This window comes from Haliotis asinina, chromosome 3 (assembly GCF_037392515.1).
Source record: "Haliotis asinina isolate JCU_RB_2024 chromosome 3, JCU_Hal_asi_v2, whole genome shotgun sequence".
NCBI lineage: Eukaryota > Metazoa > Mollusca > Gastropoda > Lepetellida > Haliotidae > Haliotis > Haliotis asinina.
In genome coordinates, this window is record NC_090282.1 from 37,396,286 (window position 1) to 37,412,958 (window position 16,673).

At 39.5% G+C, this 16,673-nt stretch overlaps 1 protein-coding gene across 1 annotated transcript; it reads left to right on the top strand.

The window, feature by feature from the left end:
- The first annotated feature begins 101 nt into the window (after nucleotides 1–101).
- Nucleotides 102–16,082, top strand: LOC137277958 (failed axon connections homolog). The gene is made up of 6 exons (XM_067809976.1): nucleotides 102–294; nucleotides 8,613–8,745; nucleotides 9,551–9,747; nucleotides 10,298–10,497; nucleotides 12,258–12,374; nucleotides 13,453–16,082. The coding sequence occupies exons 1-6, from the start codon at nucleotides 176–178 to the stop codon at nucleotides 13,557–13,559; spliced, it is 873 nt and encodes a 290-aa protein (XP_067666077.1). The 5' UTR covers nucleotides 102–175; the 3' UTR covers nucleotides 13,560–16,082.
- The last annotated feature ends 591 nt before the right edge of the window (nucleotides 16,083–16,673 follow it).

The window sequence follows — 16,673 nt, forward strand, 5'->3', positions numbered from 1 at the left end:
CAGGAAACAATAATGCGAGTGCAAGCTCAATGAATTATTACTTCGCTCGACGCTTATTCCCCTTTTCAACATAACGTTGTAGTGCCTCTAGCCTTGTGGGTGTTACTCAGGCTGACCTATTTTTAACACAGCGCAGCGCACAGTGACAACACAGGAAGACGCAGGCCCATCAACCATGGAGACTCTCGTGAATGCTTATAGAGACATGGACACATCACAGAGAGTGCTGCATGCTGTCGGAGGAGTTGTTGTAGCTGTAGTGTCAGTCGTCGCTATCAGAAAACTCTTTCACAAGTAAGTTGTCACAACTTGAAGACATAGTCAAACGAGCTTGTTGATAGAGTAACCGGTGAAACAGCAAATTAGCTACCCTTAGAAAATATCCGATAAGATAATAAAACCCATCCTATAATCAAAAGATCCAAATATGGGGTCTTTTGTTGCTAATCAGAAATTTAGACAGGGCTTTTCGCTCTTAGATCTGCCTGTAACTTTATGAATTCAGGTCTATACAACTTTGTCCATCTGTAAACATTAGCAGTACTGCTTAATCACGTGAGTGTACAGGTGACTCCGGTCAGCCCGGTTACCGCCCTAGCTATATGCGAGTGAAGCAGGGTTCACGTTGCATGGCTTCCGTTGCATGGCATAATTCATTTAAGTGAATGTGTGAGGTTCTGCGTTTTAATAAATAGTATTTTCGAGGTACAATATTCCTTCAGCAACCCATGCTTGCCGTATAAGGCGTCTGTCGACTAACGGGATCGGCTGGTCAGGCTCGCTGACTTGGTTGAAACATGTCATCGATTCCCAGTTTGGCAGATCGATACTCATGCTGTTGATCACTGGATTGTCTGGACCAGCCTCGATTATGTAGAGACCGACGCCATATAGCTAGAATATTGCTGAGTGTCGCGAAAACTCAACTCACTCACTGGTTTGTAGTATTGTCTATAATTGCGTAATGTACAAATATAGACTATATGCTATTTCCACAGAAAGGTGTCCCCAGCTTAGGCAGACTTGTTAATAACCTTTCTGTCCCTCATTTCCGCGTTACTTGTAAGGATCTCATTCACATTAACCTGTTATATATTTACATTTTCGAACAGGCCACCAGTTTGTTGGAAGAGGAACTTTCACTTTCAAGTTCAGTTTTGTTCTGTAATGCTCAGCATATTTGATGTACTCGTATTTATTTCTCTCTCTCTCTCTCTCTCACACAGATACCATTGTGACCTCATAACTGTAACCATTATGACGTCATATGTCTAGCGATATTACATTAGTTTATTATCCATACAGTGAAACATAACTGAGTAAATAAAATCATATGTTGCACACGTGTAATAAATCCTAAAACGAATTTCATTGGTCAGTTATCCGACCATGACCTCCATGACTCCATTGGAATCTGGAACTACTTTTTTCATTCATAACTTTTTACTACAAATTTACTACGAATGTTCAGTCTCGCTACTACGAGAACAAACCAATGAAATGCTATCAAATACAAAACGGTACAAACAATTTTTCACACACATAAACTCGGCTCGATAACAAGTGGAGCACACGTCACTATCGACAGTGCCCGCAAGCATTTGTTTCAGAAGTTGCAAGACAATAACGTAGCTCCAACGCAAATCATGGACGTGTCTGGACATTACAATGTACAGAGTGGGAACAATTATTCACGCCTTTCTGATGCACAACACAGGGGAAGTGGGAAATCTGTTGTCTTCGACCGAAAATCAGTCTGCCATGTTTCCATGCTCGCGTCGCGCGTCTTCAATCGTTCCGTCATCGGCAGTTTGTCCGAAATAAATCTACCATCCCAATGCATGTCGTACACAAACACAAGCAAAGCCTTGTCTAGTGATGTTGTTCACACTATCTTCGGAGGTCCAATATACGGGGAGGGCGGTGCGGTAGCCTAGTGGTGAAAGTGTTCGCTCGTCACACCGAAGAGCCGGTTCGACTCCTCACATGGGTACAATGTGTGAAGCCCATTTTCTGGTGTCCATCGCCGTGATATTGCTGGAATATTGCTAAAAAGCGGCGTAAAACTAAACTCACTCACTCACTCCAATATACTGGGGGACATTCCACATCAAAATTGACCGGTATTCTATGGCAGTGAGTGAGACCGAACCGTTACAAACCGTCGCCGTGTTGCTCGCACTCCTCTCAGTGACTCTTCTGACGACGAATAACTTTCCCATTAACAGTGTTTCCAGATTTCAAATTCTTACAGTTACTTAAGTTGATAACGATTAAATATCAATTCAAAATGTGTTTGTAATTTTTGTCTTCGTGAAGGAGTAACTAGTCAATATGTTGCGCTCTTTTCTTAGTAGCATTACACAGGGAGTTTACGTCCATAGTGCCATATCACTGTATTCTTAGGCGACTTTGACCTTTACGTCAAGCGACAGCAGTTGATTTCTGTTTACATGGAGTTGTAGAAATAAAAGGTTAGATACAAATCGATAATAAAGAAATTAAGACACGCGAGTGTGTCATATTTGCTTTTACGAAACTCATCTTAGAAACAAAATTCGTAAAAACAATATGACACACTCGCTCATGTATTAATCTCTATGTAATATTGCCGTAAAAACATTACACTGCAGTATCTTCCTCAGGCGAGTAATAAATAGAGGGTACTAAACGACCTTTCGTGTAATACCATTTTTATTAATGATTTGGTATCAAACGAGCGAAAGCGATCTTGATGCTAAATCTTTTACGAGTTTCATAAACGTGGTATTTTACGCAATCTAGTTTAGTATTCTGTTTATTACTCTCGAACATAATTTGATAGAAACTGCGGCGAAATTGCCTCCAGTGTGATGACACTGAGCTTTCAAGGTCCAGTACCATTGCAACAGTGGCATGAAAATTGTGACGTCATAACTGTCAACCATTATGACGTTATCCGACCAGGAAACATATTTAAAAAGTATACTCACAGATTTCTGATATCCTTTTTGACTGCAGGAGCAAGCGTTCAGTCTCGGTAATGAAAATAAATTCCGACTGAAATTCAAGGGTGATTTATGTGACACGGGTATCAGAGCTGTGCTTTTTATTCAAAGTTTGCAGTGTTTCTAACACGGTGTTCCGCCGTTTTGAAAAATCCAGCTAATTTTTTTTTAAATTCTTATACTAATATTTGTATAGCATCGATATCCAGCTCAGCTTTTAGGCGCTTTGTTTTTTTCCGTCGATCACCGAAAGTCAGTGTCAACGGAATGTCGTATTATCAATCTGAGTACCGTACAACTCTTGCAGTTGGCGAAGCGAGTTCCCATCCTTATGAAATACCCATTAACCCATTTAAACTTTGACAATTCTTTTTCTCGGCAATATAGAATGAAGACGTAAATCACCAATTCTCGATAACGTGGAGCCAATAGCCAATTATATTTTTGAAAAATAAAGTCTTGACTTTCTGTGAACCTTTAGTAGGTTTTAACTGGTGTGAGCATGGTGTGTAAAAATCCAGAACAGTTTACACTCCCTTGGTCCGTTACATCCTTATGACAATGCAGGCGTCTTTTTATTATTTTTTTTAATCTACTTGATTTCTGTGACAACTCGAATGGCACAGATCAAGAAAACACAAATGTAATTACAGTTTTGCTGATACAGTGTATTCCCTTTTAAGAAGTGCAACTCTCTCCATCACAATCAGTGACAGTTGATGGGATACAGCTTTTAACTTTGGAAAAATACATCTCAAAAAGGTAACGCAGAAACTGAAATAATTCAATCTACGGTACCACCATTTGTAATCTACCTGAACAGTTTGTTTCAATCATTATAATGGAACATTAATCAAATCTGGGAGAAAATTGTGCCTTTTACATAATATCATGCACTATTACCCAGAAATCATTGTAATATTCTTGTTTGGAAAGGGCAGAAGATGAGGAAACTGAAGAACTACCAGAAACATAACATTTTTGGTAATGTATGTTACCCTTCATTGTATGGTAGCTCTCTGGTAACGATACTCTTATTATCATAAATTCTTACAAAGCAATGAGCATTATGTATTGATGAAATATTATAAATACATGCCATGGAAAAGTAACGAAGTATAGCATTATTAGACGGATAGTCCGATAATGTTAAGAATGTTCACTTTAGTGTAATTACGTTACCAAGGTCAAGACAGCTTAGAAACATAACTCAGCAATGCGTTGACTTAACATTAGCTGGGTTTGGATAAAAAGTATTGCATGATTAATGGGGATTAGTATGTGAAAAGAATGCATTCTAGTTGCCAAGTGGATCACATCACATAACGTATGCTACATCACAGAGATTATATATGCGTGTATTAAGTATCGCAGACTATCTCTGTACATCATCTGTGACATATTACTGCAATTTACTGCATCCTTCTGAAGCACTGGCCTCGCTGTTGTCGGCTCTTTCCGGCATTTCATGTTGTATATTGGTATATGTAGTTCACGTAGATGACACCCTTAAAAACTAAACGATGTAAACTCTAATTATGCTTTTATTGTAAAGGCATCTGGAATAATCGGCTGTTTGTCTTTAACACATGTTCCTAATTACTTCTTCAGCTATTTCACATCATTTTAAGAATTGTAACGAGGTATTTGCGTGTTCTAGATAGTGATAATTCAGCAGTAACGAAGATAACGCATATACTGGAGACAATGTAAAATGGTAATCTAGGCTAAGAAATAGATCTAAAAGCACCATTCTTTATTTTCTCTAGAGAGAATAGCAGTATAGAATGTTAATGAATGCTGTTTCAAAAACGTCTTCAGGATTCTAAATCGTGGCTTTCATTGTACAGACAGGTACCCTTTCTGGCGACATGCGTTTCGTAATAATGTTTGTGACATTTATTTTCACTTTCAAACGGAAAAACTAGGATCGGCTGAAAATTAGGTCATTGTCTGAATAGATTAATGAGACTCACCTTCCATACAGTTTCGTATGTTGCGTGATACACAAGTAAATATACTCTAGCAGGGATACTCTATAACAGGGATTGGTCACTCGCTTGCTTTCCTTACCATTTGTACTAATTAACGTGTGCCTCGTCATGCTCCACTGCACACGTCGACTTGGTTTGTTCTCAGCGCAAATCGGCTGCGCTTCACAGTATTTCAACCAGTTTATTGTCGGAAACTATCGGCATCTCCCGGAGTAATACTCGGTAAATTGGAGTAGGCTCCCCTGAATGTTGTCACAACAAGCTGGTTACACTTCCTGTCGCCGAATGATGCATGTGTGAATTAATGAGAGGACTTGAGAATGTGTTTACACATTGCCTTGTTCAAAGACTCTCTGTTTATGTGACAATTTTGATACAGCGTTCGAAACGATCGCCAGCCCAGAGGCCCTGCGTCGGTTGTTAATGTATCAGGTCAACAGTTTCAGTTATCTGCAGGCTCTAGTGGTCTTCTGTCAATTAGATCTCATTTCTTTTCAACTAGCATCTTGCCCATAATTTGTATTAATGTTCAGGAATTATCCCTGATCCTTCATGTTAGGATAACTTCCAGTTTCACTTCATAGTATTATATATTCAGTGCCGCATAGGAATGTCAGCAGTCTATAACTAATGTAAACTTCTCTGTGCTCCATACACTTCACTAATGGATTTTGCAGGGACTGTGAAACTCTCTACAATGAAGACTATTTTGGTTTTTTTGGTTTGATTTCAACAAAATGGCTATGCAGACTTTAAAGACTGCAAGTGGCAGCAAGCCCTGATGGCCAAATGGCAAACTAAAGAACTGCAAACACTGTTATTATATGTATTTGAAATGATCTGTTACACAATTAAATTGTCTCATTATGTTTCAGTGGTTTTCTGTTTGTGTGGAATGCTTAGGCTGCATAAAAATACGTTTCTCAGGCACATTCTTTTCAAAAGTGACGAGTAAGACTTTGATTTTTAATTTTTGATAGAAAAAATGTGACAAGGGAGGAACACATTTTTATTTCTTTTTCCTTCAGGAATACAGTTTGGAAAGTTAAGCACATGTTAATGAGTTGTAGATTCAGTCAGTCTCATTCTTACAGACACTCAGTCTATAATGGACAAATGGACGGTCGTGGCAAAGTCGAAATTATTTTTTTTTAAGAGGGCAGTTAATGAAGATGACCAGATGTCTTCCTGCATGTGCGCAATTGCATGGATACTGACAGAATGTCAACTGACACAGTCACTCCCACCTAAAAAAACAGAAAGTTTAAAACCATCACAAAGCGTTAAAACGTCCTTTGCAGTTTTGTCAAATATCAACAATAGTTTCAGAACTAAAACATTCAAGCATCAAAGGCATCCATGGCAGATTAGAGCAGATCAGATATGTCATACCTCACACTTTCACCAGATAGAATATTCCCCTCAATACTTAGAGGTGTATTTGAAAGAAATGAATTTTAGGACGACTAAACACATTCAAACATTGGCTTGTAGTAATGAGTGAGCAGATCAGATCAACGATATGTCATATTTTTCACACACATGAAATACTTGTGAATGTATACACCCTTCCAATTATTTTTTTAATTCATAAAATCATCACTATTACTTCCAAACACCTCTCACCAGATGGAACGTTTCCCTAACAGAAATTAAAGGTGTGTGTGAAAGAAGTTTTTTGAGCAATAACTAGAAACACTCAAAAAATGCTGTGTAGTATTTCAATGGCGGATCAGAACAGATCAGCGAGATGACACGTTTTTCACACTCCTCAAATACATCCTAACAATATGTTTAGATTATCAAATTATAAATATTACCTGCAAACACCTTTCGGTTCATAGTATATTCCCCTCATAGATATTTAAGGTGCATGTGAAAGAGGTTTGGGAGCAATAACTAGAAACACTCAAAGCTATACTATTTCAATGGCGGATCAGAACAGAACCGCGAGATGGCACATTTTTCAACACCTCAAAAACACCCTACCGATTTTTTTAAATTATAAAATTAGCACTATTACTTCCAAACACCTTTCACTAGATGGTATGTTCCCCTAATGGAAATTAAAGGTGTATGTGAATGAAGTTTTTGAAGCTGAAACAAAAGCACTCAAACAACGCCGTGGAATATTTCAATGGCGGATCGGATCAGATCGGTGAGATGGCACATGTTTCACACACCTCAAGTACGTCCTAACAATTTATTTTAGATTATGAAACTATCACTATTACCTGCAAACACCTTTCGCCTGATGGTAAATTCCCCTCATAAAAATTAAAGGTGTATGTGAAAGACGGTGTTGAGCAATATCTAGACACACTTCAAACAACGGCGTGTTGTATTTCAATGGCGCATCGGATCAGATCGGCGATCTGCCACATTTTTCACACATCCCAATTAAACCCCAACATGTTTTTAAGTCACAAAACTATCACTATTGCTTGCAGACACCTCTCAACTAAAGGTATATTTCCCTGCTAAAACATAAAGGAATGTGTGAAAGAAGCTTTTATTGACGAAACTCAGTCTATCTTCGCTGTGTACCGATAATTGAAGTCAGAGAGTTACAAGATGCCGACTTGAAACTTTACTACAAACATATTTTCTTATACTGACACTAATTACAAATATGTGACTAGAACTGAAGTAACAGAACAGGTGACTTACCTTCTACGTGTAGGTTCCGAGTTGTCACAACACTCAGCGAATGTAATCAGCTGTTGAAAATGAACCGAGCTCAATCTTAAATACTAAGCTGCCGCCATATTGTCTCCACTGGTCACGTGACAAAGCGAGACATACGTTCAGCGGTTTTTCGAGGAGTTTCACCTCCCCTCTCTATATAGGCTCCCTGACTCTAGTAACGCTTCAATAACACTTAGCTTTGACACAGTAACAGCTTTTGGACTTATTTGATTGGAATGCAAGATCTGTTTGAGAACAATGATGGGCACGCATCAGCCTTAGAAGAATATCGAAAGGGACTTGTAGCTTTTATGTAAATTAAATTAAAAATAATGCAGCGCAGATTCATACCCTTTCGAGATACTTAAGGCATGTTGTAATGTTAAGTCTGAAGTATGTTGAGAATGCTACACCTATGTTCACAGTCTGAGTAAACTTAGTCTCAGTATTTTTCGTTCCACTCCACTACTGAGTCTAACAAAACCTAGTAGGAGGTCACGTCAGGTAAACTTTGAGACTGACCAATCAGACCATACGATTGCTACCGGGTTATGCACGTGGAGCACGCTACAATACTGTCAACAGTGATTAAACTGCCACTGAAAATAGCGTTTTTTTGTCAATATTCAAGGATGCCAGCTTGCGGAAATATTAGTTAATGGTAGGCATGCTATCAGAAAGCCCTAAGCATATATACTGCAGGTCAAATACCTGTGTTTTCTGCGAATTTTCGTATATTGAGGCATCAGTGTCAGTGACCAGTCCCGCCAATCCCTAAACAGTAGCTGTTTTCTGATTGGTTAAATCCGTTCGGTCTCCTCGCGTTTGATTGTACCATCATAGGTCGATGAAAGGTTACCTGGCTTCGTTCGACTCAGTAGTGGAGTGTAACGAAAAGTACTGAAACTAAGTTTACTTAGACTGACAGTCAGTTCTGTTGTAGAGAGACAAAGAAAGAGTATCCTCGGGATACTGTCATCCATCATCAGATAGGTAGAGGTCCCTACGCCCCAAGCATGACGCCATTTGCTGTGAAGCTGGAGACCTATCTCCGGATGGCCAGGATACCCTACCAGGTGGGCGAATAAGTAAATGAGCGCGTGGCATGTCATAATTTCCTAGTAGTGACGTTTATGGTATTTTGAACATACATGAATATCTCAGTCCATTCCACTCCTGGGTTTGGTAAGTGGTGGTTGAGTACCGGTCATCTAAAGAAAAGTGAAAAGTGTGTAAAAGCATGTGATCGAATCTGGACCTGACAATCCAGTCATCAAAGTCACTAGCATCATCTACACATCTGGATTGCGATGGCATGTGTCAACCAAGTCAGCGAGCCTCACCATCCGATCCTGTTAGTCGCCTATTACGACAAGCATATGTTACTGAAGATAAGTGCTAACACGGATCTTCACCGGTTTGTATGAATGAACAGTGAAGGTCAAATATACATTATCACTGAAAAGTTAAAACAAAAGAGACTGTTAGTTACAAAATTACAAAACACTGGACAGGTTGTAATAAATGACAAATAATGTATGTGCTTTTATGGTATTTACGGGGAAACTTTGGGTATCCGGAACGGGGTTCCCGTTTTGCCGGACGCTTTCGTCTTAGATAAAAAAAATCACTGATTTAACAATCAAATGTACATGAATTCTGTAAGTAACACAAAAGAGAATTTTAATCACAAAATTACAAAACATTCGACTGGTTGAAATAAATGTCAACTTACACATGTACTTGTTTATGGTATTTACAGTCCTTTACCTAGAACAGCCGTATTCTTGACCTACGATAGTTCAAGCAAGACCGCACTTACATTTCATTAAGCGTAGTTTTTCTTGTGGAATCGTTGTAAATTTGATCTCTCCCACACAGAACGTCCATGGGATGCAAATGTCATCAAAGGGCAAACTGACATGGATTGAGTATAATGGACAGGCAGTTGCGGACTCTACATTGTGCATCGAGTTCCTCAACAAGAAGCTGGGTGTGGACCTCAACAGGGACCTGAGTCCTGCTGACAGAGGTGTAGCTCAGGCGATGCAGGTTATGGTGGAAGAACATATGTACTGGTGAGAAATGTTCCCATGCAACCAACATTGATAGACTTGTCAACAACTCTATGCGTAGTACATCACTAACAAATCCACAGTACAGGCACACTGTAGGCGGAGCGTCAGTCAGGTGAGGAGAAGGCCGGTAGTTCGATCCCCAGACTGCTTCAGACCAAACTGAGAGAGTGGGCCTTCGATCAGCTTTGACCGGCCGCTTTTAGAAATAAGTAGGAGTAACAGGTTTCCATCCTGAATTAGCCAGTCATTATAACTGTCCCGTGATGACAGCCAAGCATTGTTGTACACTTGGTCCGGTCTAGTAATGTCATATTTGGCGGTCGCGCATTTTTGACACAGAAATTTAATGTACGTTTATCACCGTAATTCGGGGTGCCGCACTACAAAGCAAAGTCCATGCCAGACGTAAGTCTATGTTAAGGTATGGGAGTTACAATAACCTTAGAGCTAAGGCTGCTTTGGACCACGGCACCCTCGTACCAGAAGTACGCGGCACCCTGCCTTCTGTGTTGTTATATTTATTTAAGAGTGAATAATTCTATCGTTTAAGGCTCCTTGTCCTTTTCCGGTGGGTGTATGACAACGACAAATCTCTATTGATGAAGACATTTAAATGGGGGGCGTTCCTCCTTTGGTTGGTTCGACGAAATGTTAAGAAGCAAACATGGAGTCAAGGCTTGGGCCGACACACAGAAGAGGAGGGAACTGGGATGTTTAAGAACGATCTACAATCCCTGTCAGATTTCATAGGTACGTAGAGGCTCAGTTGATGCTTACGTCGTGTACAAATTATAGTTATAATTAAAAGTTGCTAGTGTTTAACAATTTAAAAATCCATAGTTTGCATAACAGTTCACGATCATTCGTTGTCACTAGCCCCTTTTCGTAATGTACACGAAATGTGTGCAACGGGAGAGAACTGGTCACACAACAAGAGGGAGATAACTTCATAGGTATGCAAGAAGCTTTAATTATGTTTGCGTTGTATACGAATTATAGATATAATTAAAGATTGCCAGTGTTTGACAAGTGACACATCCGTTGTTTTTATCATCATTCGTTACGGCTAGCCCCGCTCCGTAATGTGCACGAAATGTGTGCATCACCTCCTGACTGCAGGGGAACTGGTCATATAGCAAGTTGGAGGTGACTGCTTCCTATAGACTGAGATATCCAGGCTATATGGGAGTTTACTGTTATTAAACTGGCACAGGGTGGAAACGACAAACGTAACAATCCAGATATTCTCCTGACTGTATTTTTCTGTTATATCGTTCTGGACATGCACTTCGTATCTACTTCTTTTTTCAAAACTCACCGTTCCACCAGTCCTGTGTATACACAAACGCCATCTTCTCTCATCTGAAGGCTTGCATTACGTCTTCGAATCTTATATATTTCAAGCTGGTTTGTTTGTTTGTGAAATGCCACACTCATCAATATTCAAGCCATGTGAGGAGTAAATATTCGAACCTGGTCCAGATAATCCAATGATTTACATCATGAGCATACATCTGCGAAATCGAGACACAAATATGATGCATCGACCTCGTACGACAAGCACGGGTTTCTGAAGACCAGTTCAAACCCGGACCTTTATGGGTTGTACATAAAATAAAGGAGAGCAGTAATGTTTGAAACGTGATCGGCTACGAACTACGGTCCTGGTTTGATTCCCCTCTTCAGGACATTCCGTGAAGCCAATGTTGCCCTTCATAGAAATAATGATACATGAACGCAGCTACATGTACCTCAGTCATAATGATATTTCCAGAGATTCAGGCATATCAATGTGTTATATGCTCCCTCATTCATCAGACCTCATTCATCAGAGTAACAAATGCTTGTGTCCCCCGCCCCAACGTACGTCCTGTTTCCTGTTAACACGATATCTCAGGAACTATTGAATCCAATGTCTTCAAATTTGGTGACAGACTACACTGGAGGATTACACAGACTACACTGGAGGATTACGCAGACACCAGGCAGTTTTGTTGACTTTGACCATATTCAAGGTCACGACGACTCCTTGACTGCTTTTCAAACTCTTGTTAACACGATATCTCATGAACCCAATGTCTTACAGCCTACATTGGGGGATCACGCAGATACCAGGCAGTGTTGGTGACCTTGACCACATTTTCAAGGTCATTGTTATCAATATTTCATTGCTCTTTAGATGCGGGAGACATTGCCATATATGTGGCAGACCTGGTTCTAACATCACTCTGGTTTTATGCTACGACAGATGTCCTGCTTGGAATAAAATATCCATCTCCTTGTCGTCCTGTTGTTGTCTCTTACTTTGTTACAAAAAGAATTTATCTGTTTGTTCGAACATTATTTTATTGCACACCGAGCTAATCAAACCTTCACTTACCCAAATATTCAGTGCTTTTCAGACTGTCCACCACTACAAATCATACATTATTCTTTTGTCGTCTTTTGTATATATCCGGTGTATTCCTCCTTGCCCATACACTCATCAGACCTCATGCTTTCTGTTCCAGGGACCAAGAAGTTCCTGATGGGGGACGAGCCCTGTGAGACGGACTGTGCAGTGTTCGGTCAGCTGTCACAGGTTTACTGGCACTTTAGGGGCACAGGCCATGAGAACATCCTCAAGGGTAATTACTTTCAGATACATCATCAGTGCAATAATCGTGACATAAAACTATTCAATAACACGTCAAAACTTACGGCATATTTGCGATTTGGTTGACGCGTGTGTATCGTTTTAGTCAACAAACGTCAAATGAGCGCAGTTCAGTGCATCAACGTTTTTGTGAATCCTACCATTGTAAAAGTAATGCGGGGAGCAGATAGGCGGGTAACCATTGGCTCGTGTTGTCCTTGCGGTGAAAGATGAAAGCTCATTGGTCAGAGCACCAGCTAACTTTTACAGCCTGTCGTGATTCGATGTCGTAAATTTTGTGACGTTTATGAGAAAACCATCCTGTTATATGGAAGTAAGATTCTGACACTGCCTGCATAAATGTGTGTTGCTGCTATGTTCATGTAGTATACCAACCTCCAACAACGACGGATACCAATTACATAACGTGCATTATACGCTTATGGGTTCTTATACCCTTTAGACATCGCTCCTTTGTCAAAGTGTGATTCTGTAAACTAACCAGTACCCTTCAAGATCCGGGTTAGAATTCAGCTAAACATGCTTATCGTAAGAAACATCAAACGGGAACAAATGGACAGACACAGGTCTTGATTGACACAGTCATCGTGTCCCAATTGCGCAGATCGATATTCATGATGATGATCACTAGAATGTCTGGTCCAGGCCCCAGAGATCACCGCTATATATTGCATATTGTGACGTTAAACAACACACCAACACAATTATGAAAAATTAAAATCAGTCTCCACATTTTCTACGTTTCAACCTGATGATTTTCAATCTGAGAGATGTCATGTTTAGTATTCAATACAGTTCTCCCACTTAACTAAATAATTTTAAAATAAGGTCGCATAACATTAATGTTATCATTATTTTGCATATAGTAACGTTAAACAACAAACCAACAAAATTGTGTACCCGTGTATGTTACTGTATATTGATGTAGACCAGTTCTCCCACTTAACTAAGTAATATTAAAATAAGGTCGCATTGCGAGATTCTAATTTACGTATACATTGATGTTATCATTATTTTGCTGTTATATGTAAAACTTTCGTTTTCCGTAGACAAATATCCCAACCTGGCCAACTACTGTGAACGTATGAAGGAAACATTCTGGCCTGACTGGGACCAGTGCATCACACACGGTGGAACAAGGGAGGCAACCAAGTAGTGACTGTGGATTACATGTATTTCAAATGTATTTCAAAGGCACTTGTTTGATGTCATTATACACATGTAAAGAGCTATTTCCAAAGTATTTGGTTCAGACGTCGTTCATAAATGTTATCAACTCGACCAATAATTCTATTCTCTTGAACGGAACTTTCAATCGTTAGTGATCTTTAGAAGTAGTTTTCTCTACCCCTGCATCGTGTAACACAGCAGAATTGGACCCTTGCTGTAATTAAGCCGATTCAGACATGCTTTAGAAACTCCACCTCAGCGTTGTGTCTTTTATATGAGACACGGTGCTGGATAACAGAGAAAGAAACATTCCACGAAAGATACGTTAGCTCAATCACGTGATGTCAACCTGTCCTCCTGGGCCGATTGTCATTTTTAGCCAGAAACTATGAAAATCTAGACTTGCGTATTCTGACTTGCGTGTCCTTTCTAGGATATAATTGTCTCAGGATATGACAGACGAGATAGGACAGACTAGGATATTCTGTCCTTTAATGACATGTATGGCTTTTCCTCTGTCTTGTGATATCTTGATTCGCTTATAGTTGATGAATAACCCATAAATATATGGCAAAGATAGTGTCATAGTGTCTACTTCAGGACAGCCATGTCCAAATATTTCCACAGACCAAAAACTATGTAGCCAGGCTATATGATATTTTGTTATTATTATTCAATCTGCAATCTTAGTCTTTATCACTACCGCAGAGTACATTGTTTTGTCAGCTACCTTGTTGCTCTTTGTCACTTCCACTGATTACTGTACATGACATTTATGGCCTTTATTGGTCATCCCCATTGGCTGTGTCTGTCATCACATCAACTGTAGAAGGAAGTGCTATTGTTTCTCTATCTGCCCATTGTTGAATCTTTGAATGTCTATTGTTGCTAGAAACTATATATATATATATATGTATGCTCACATCTATACTGTACGTGAGATGTGAATGCGGACACCGGCATTCCGACTGTCTTTGTAGGGACGACCGCGAGCAGGATTATGCCGCTCGCAGGAAAGGCCCTGGGGTTGAGCTGGAAGTCCGCTCACCTCATTCATGTATAATTGTTTGTCATGTCTTGTGAATCATATTTAGTACATAGTGGGTGTCAGGGTGTAAAATTGCATTACGTTTCAGATGTCTGTGTAACACATTGGCTTCAGCTAGTTATATACTATTGTACGCTGATGATACCGTCCTGTTCAGCGATGATCCTTATGATCTTCAAAAGTCTCTCAATTCATTTTATTGTTACTGTAATGAATGGAAGCTATCTGTCAATTTATCCAAAACTAAAGTCGTTGTTTTGGTAGTGGTCCTGCAAACTCATCTAAGTTAAAACTTTACTATGGTGCGGTGCCTCTTGAGGTAGTAGATTCATATTGTTACCTTGGTATTTCCCTTCATCGTAATTGAAGATTTATTCAGGCAATTAAGGCACTTGCATCTGCGGGTACGAAGGTTATGTTTTCCGTTTTGAAAAAATCACACAATATAAACTTACCACTTGACTTCACCCTTTCGGCTTTCGATGTAATGATTGAACCGATTTTGTTGTATGGATGTGAAGTTTGGGGGTTCGAAAACATCAACTTAATTGAAAGAAAAAATATATAATTTGTGAAACTTGCTGCAGGTCTCCGAAATTCAACTCCAGATTATATGATATACGCAGAATTTGGTCGATACCCGTTGTATATTAAGCTAAACAAAAGACTATTAAGTTTTTGTCACAAAATGGTAACAAACACCCGCCAGGCTAAACTGTCATACAACATATATTCTATTATGCTACAAGCTTGTTCTGAAATCAGTTTTTTTTCCTGGATTGAGTTTGTAAGACAGACACTTAATGAGTGTGGTTTATCCGAAATATTTGAGAATCCATTTGTCTAAGTTTCTCTCCTTTTAGATTGAACAGATCCTCAAAGACCAGTTTTTACAGAAATGACATACCTCCATGATAAAGAGTTCAAAACCGTCTTTTTATCGTATTCTAATAAATAATATAGAATTTGAGAGATATCTCTTTCTGCCAAGACATATCTATTTCCCGATTTTAAGATTCAGAACGAGTAATCATCACCTCCCAAAAGAAATTGGTCGTTGGGTAAATGTTCCTAGGGAATATCGTCTGTGCTCTTTATGTAATTCTCATGCAGTGGGAGATGAATGTCATTATCTGTTCAAGTGCGATGCTTTATTGCAGTCTAGACAGGAATATTTACCTTCGTACATGAATTCTGTATCCCCGTGGAAAGTTGTCAAACTGTTCTCCTCTAGAAAAACGCGCAATCTTAAAAATCTTGCTGTGTACATTAATGTAATATTTAAGTCTACAAAGATACCTTAACTTGTTGCTTTTCTTTCTTTATCTGCCATCTTGTCATATATATATTTATATCTATATTTATACGAACTTGTATTCTCATGTACCACCGTTGGTGGTGTTGAGTAATAAATTGAATTAAATTGAATTGAAACCAAATAAAGAAGTTTGAACAACTAAACTATACCTTCGTCTTCATCAACGTATTCATTTGTCTTCGTCACCGTAATGTTCATCAAAATCATGAGCTAATTCACCACGAGCCGATGAATACAGGCACGCGTTGACAACAGTTTACCCCGGATATTTATTCGTATTGATTCCGCATCAGGTGATACTGTGTCTACCAGGACATTCTGTCACTTCATGCATTTCACCATTAGTGTTGTAGGTTGTTGTCGTAGGGTGTTCCCCTTTTAGTTGGAATTACTCTTGAAAGTAACATTTATCCAAGGCACAGTATCGGCACCCTAATAAGGATCATTAAGGATGACCCATCACTATCACTGACCAGGAGCAAAGGGAGGGGAGGCCAAAGAACAAAGGACCAAGAATGACCAGTCCTGGGTATATTAAGCGTGTGCAGGCAATGACCTGCAGATCAGGCCGGGGGATGCTGTACAGAGGTTTGAGCGTGCGCTCGTGCGTGTAGCGCTGAATAAACAGTAGACTCACAGACGGACTTGTGTTGTTCATACCAAGACATCCACTTAACACCGAAACATCACTGTGTGCGCTACATTCCTTAACATAACATAGTGATGTTTTCATT